The sequence below is a fragment of the Octopus bimaculoides genome, chromosome 6 (genome assembly GCF_001194135.2).
Source record: "Octopus bimaculoides isolate UCB-OBI-ISO-001 chromosome 6, ASM119413v2, whole genome shotgun sequence".
NCBI classification, from domain to species: Eukaryota; Metazoa; Mollusca; class Cephalopoda; order Octopoda; family Octopodidae; genus Octopus; species Octopus bimaculoides.
In genome coordinates this window covers 104,094,068-104,099,596 of record NC_068986.1, presented here as the reverse complement: position 1 = coordinate 104,099,596, position 5,529 = coordinate 104,094,068, and the positions used below count along the sequence as shown (strand labels likewise).

At 32.0% G+C, this 5,529-nt stretch overlaps 1 protein-coding gene across 1 annotated transcript in view; it reads left to right on the top strand.

The window, feature by feature from the left end:
- LOC106881840 (uncharacterized) overlaps positions 1-5,529 on the top strand; it is a 40,779-nt gene that overhangs the window by 18,192 nt on the left and 17,058 nt on the right. Inside the window, exon 2 of the mRNA XM_014932352.2 lies at positions 2,809-2,926. Within this exon, the coding sequence (XP_014787838.2) occupies positions 2,809-2,926 (118 nt within the window). The remainder of the gene's footprint in view (positions 1-2,808; positions 2,927-5,529) is intronic.

Below are 5,529 nucleotides of genomic sequence, written 5' to 3'. Positions count from 1 at the left end.
CAAGCCTATGCTCTTCAACAGAAAGGAACACAGAAATAAACAGGGAGAGAAAATATAAAAGCTTTAGAGGCCAGCGATCTATCATGGCAAATATATATATATATATATATATATATATATATACATCATGTGTGCACACCAGTGAGAGAGAGGAGTTTATGAAAACTCAGATGTTTTTTTGTTTTATTTTTTTCATATCAGACTTAATGTCATTTGGTCATTTGTATATTAATATGCGAGGAGCTGAATGCCTATCCTTGATTATAAGTTACCACAAAGTCACAGATATAAACACATCTCACATATCGCAACACAATAAAGTAACCTCTACACAATCATTAGATCAGTTAGAAACAGGAACCAAAATTTCTTTTTATTTTATTTATTTTATGTTTTTTTTAAATCCACACAACCCCACACCTCACCCGATATTTTCGTATTATCATCTTTAGTAAACAATAAAATGTTTACCCTGGACATCGTCGTTCCTGATATCCGAAATAATGACAAGATCTTTACGAAGCGCAACATCTTTGATCATGTGAACTTACTCACGGAGAGTTCCACAGAACGCTACAACAGATAAAACACCACCAGCACCAGCACCACCACCACCACCAACAACAACACCACCACCAACAACAACAGCAAAAACTTTATGTCATTTTACTCAAAGGACTTACAATACTTTATCTTTTAACTCTCACCACCCACAGGCAGCTCTTCCATAGATTAAGTCATTCCAGCATGGATGTTGTGTGTATGTTTTATATATAGATATATATATATATAGGTTACTCATATATATAAATATGTGGTTATATATTTATGTGTTCGTTCTTTGTCCTTTTCCCGAAAGTGTCATTATATATATATATATATATAAAATTCTTCAAATATACTGCTACCATCCTCTTGTCTTTTATCAGGCTCCTCTGTGTATGGATGGCATCCTTTATAAATAAACAAATAAAACCAGCAGAATGTTCTTCTTCTTCTATGTTGCCGCTGCACCAAATAGACTTGCAATGTCCGATGCTGGCTTTGTTCTTCTCTTCACTTTATAGAAAATTAAACCCTGCACTTTCTCCACCCCCCACTCCTCCCTCTCTCTCTTTGTGTGTGTGTGCGTGCGTGTGTCTATGTGTGTGTGTGTGTATGCATTTATGTATATGTCTATTTATGTATATGTATATATGTGTATATATCTATATATATGTGTGTTTGTGTGTGTGCATGTGTGTATGTGTGTGTGTTGATGCACACACATAACACACATATATTTTCATATATACACATACATATTTATATATGCATATATACACACAAATGTACATATGTAAATATATATATATATATATATATATATATATATATATATATATATATATATATATATATATATATATATATATATATATATATATATATATATATATATATATATATGTATGTATACATATATACTTGTATATATATATATGTATACACACATATATACATGTATGTGTGTTTGTATGTATGTATTTTTATATCTATTTAATTGTCACACCCTATCATTTAATTAACAACGAACAAAAACAGTGCATCATTCTATCGTTGTATCATTCTACGATTCTATCATTCTATCATTCTATCATTCTATCATTATATCGTTTTCCGAAATTAAATTTCCTAATATAATGCAAGTCTCATACACACAACGGTAACGCCTTCTTCATTTCTGCAGACGGGCGTAAATGAAATATAATTCACACCACCCTTCTAAGATAGGAACCATATATATTAAGAGGTTATCTGGAAATATTGGAAACAATTATTTTGGAGTTTTCTGTTGAATAAACAATGACTTTGTAGATATTGTCAAGCTAAATTTTAATATCTCCTTCACAGGAATTTCCATTTTAGCTATCTGCAGCCGAACTTCAAAGTCGTAATTTATATACGTGCACATGTATGGGATGTACGAGATAGAGAGAGAGAGAGAGAGATTGTGTGTGTGTGTGTGTGTGTGTGTGTGTATATCTATACTTATATACATATATATATATATATATATATAGATAGATAGATAGATAGATATATATATATAGATGTATATAGATAAAGATATATGTATACATATATATATACATATATACATTGTATGTTTATATGTATATGTGTAGATATATATATATATATATATATATATATAGACCAATAGACCGGCATATCTATAATACATGCATGCATAAATACATATATATTTATATATGTATACATTTACACATGTGTATAGAAATATATGTATATATATGTATGTATATATATACACACACATATAGAGACACACATATACATATATAAGTACATATATGTATGGATATATGCATATATTTATATATTATTTATATTATATATATATATATATATATATATATATATATATGTATGCATATATATATACATACATATATACACACATACATAAATACGCACACACACACACACAAACACACACAGGTGTATATATGTATATATGTGTGTACATGTGAAAATATATACACACACACATGCATCTTTGTATGCATGTACACACACGCACACACACACACACGTACACACATGCATGCATACAATTCACTCTCATATGCATTTTTCTTTAAATATTTTTGCAATCATTTTCTCTTCTATTATTCTTTCTTTTCATTTAGAATTTCGTGGACATAATATTTTTATTCCTATCTTTTTAATTTACCCAAACAAAAGTGTTCCTATAACAATGTGATTTTTTTTTATTGTTTTTTTTCCCCTTTTATTTTCTAGTTTACTGAACACAGTGGAAAAACTGTGTGTGTAAGATTATTAGAAGAATCTGCATCTTGGTTAAAATTATTATCAAAACCTGTCGATATGCCCAAGAACTGTATTGTGTTTTATGAAGGTAAGTTCATATATATATTTATTAACCTGTGAAACCAAAATTTAGATTAAACAATTCTAAAGGAAAATATCCATTTTTCCTGAAGCACACTTTTATGGTTTTTTCTTCATGTTGTCATTGTTGTTGTCACTGGCAGTGCAGCCACCATGGTTGCTGCCAATGTTGTCGCTGTCATCGTCATCACTGTTGTTGTAGTTCTTCTTCTTTTTCTTCTTCTTCTTTTTCTTCTTCTTCTTTACATTCTGAATTCACGTCCTACCGAGGCCAACCTTGCCTTCCATATTTACTTATGGCTTGCATAAAACACAGCAACCAGAAAACATTGGAGTTGACTGCATCAACTGCTCCCTTTCATTTCTTCCATCTTTTACTTAAACCCCTAAACAAACTGTAAACTGTACTTGTTAGTGTTCTTTTCGTCTGATGCCCCTGTAAAAAAAAAAAAATTATTATCATTATTTTTATAATCATTATTATTATTATTATTATTATTATTATCATTATTATTATTATTATTATTATTATTATTATTATTATTATTATTATTGAGTGAGAGAGCAGTGCATGCCATCATAGTGACACTGGGGTACAAATATAAGAAGCCCAGTATACCCATCATGACTACCCATCTGATAAGGGTACACCAGGCACATGCAGCACAACCATATGCACGCGACACAGTGATCTTATATCAAGATAAACAGTGCATCACCTCGCAGCTGGGGCCCAGTTAGAATTTTCTTCATGTCGAGTAACTCATCCCGCTCAAAAGGTCCCTGAATAAGGGTTGTTTAAGGATGTTGAACGAAACACTTGTGTGTCCAAAAGTGAAATATCCAAACCCCAAAGAATTCCTCTCACACACACTACTCTCAAAATTTGCTGGCCTTGTGCCAAAATTTGAAACCACTTTAACCCTTTTGTTACCACATTTCTGTTGAGACATTCTGTGTTTCTTTCATTTAATTTTAAATATAACAAAGAATTTAGTAAAATAACTTAGTTATCATTAAGCTAGATTGAGGAACGTAAACTGTGACTAAGGTTTGCTGGAAGATTCTAATTCAAAACTTTCAAAAGCAAGACATTTGTACTACAGAACCAGAGGCAGTTTCAGCTGAGTTGGTATCAAAAGGGTTAAGAATTGTTTGTGTATTATATATTTTAACCCTTTTGTTGCCATACTTCTGTTGAAATGCTCTGTGTTTCTTTCAATTAATTTTAAATATAACAAAGAATTTAGTAAAATAACTTCATTATCATTATGCTAGATTTTGGAACATAAATTGTGACTAAAGTTTAATGAAAGATTTTAATTCAAAACTTATGAAAACAAGACATTTGTACTCAGAGCCAGAGCTGGTTTCAGCCGGGTTGATATCAAAATGGTTAATATTATTGGCAGAATCATTAGCACGCTGGGCAAAATGCTTAGCAAAATTTTGTTTGTCTTTATAACTCTGCTGAGGTCGACTTTGCCTTTTATCCTATCAGGGTCAATAAAATAAATACCAGCTGAACACTGGGGTCAATCTAATCAACTTACCCTCCCTGAAATTGCTGGTCTTGTTCCAAAATTTGAAACCATTATCATCATCATCATCATCATCATCATCATCATCATCATCATCATCATCATTATTATTATTATCATTATCATTAGCATTATTATTATTATTGAATGAAAGTGCACCGTGCACCATCAAAGAGGCACTGGGGTGCAAATGTACAAAGTCCAATATCCGCATCATAATGACTCATCTAACAGTGAACACCATCTTCTCTGACCATGACAAACAGAGAGGATGACCTTGGAGTAGAAGATTTTAAACCAAGAGAGACACACTCGTATATCACCTGAGGAAGCACAACTAGATCTCATTATGCAAACAAACAGCTGGAGACTGAAGATGGAAACATATCACCAGTATGAAAGCATAAAATGCATTCTAAACACTCTGAAATCATCAGAACACTTGAATTTATCCAGCATGTTTAACAGACCATTTATTACAATCTTAGAAAGTCCAAGATGTCAATTGCAAAAGATCTCCATGTGTCAGAAGGAAGAGTCGGAAATGTTGTCCACAAAGACATCAGATATAAGACTTATATGATGAGGAAAGGTCAATTTTTCAGAAAAAGTAAAAGAAAATCACTGCATCAGTTCTAAAAAGCTCTTAAACAAGCTGAAAAATCCTGCAGAAGAAGATTTGATTTGGTTTGGTTTTACGCAAAAGAGAAAAACTTTGACCAAGATCAAAAAGTTAACAGAAGAAATGACAGATGGTCATGTGCAGACCCTTCTGAAGTTCCAAGTGTTATGCATGCAAAATTTCCTGCAACTGTCATGGTTTTAGGGGTTGTCAGCAACGAAGGACATGTGATGCCTCCTTACTTCTTTCCACAAGACCTTAGAGTTAACTCTGCCGCCTACATTGAGGTCCTGGAAATAATTGTTAAGCCCTGGAGAGATAGTGTAAGCAATGGAAAGCCATATGTGTTTCAGTAAGACTCTGCACTGTCACACATGTCTCTAGTAACACAGGAATATATGGCTGAATATTTTCGTGATCACATAACCCCTAACATTTGGCCTCCTA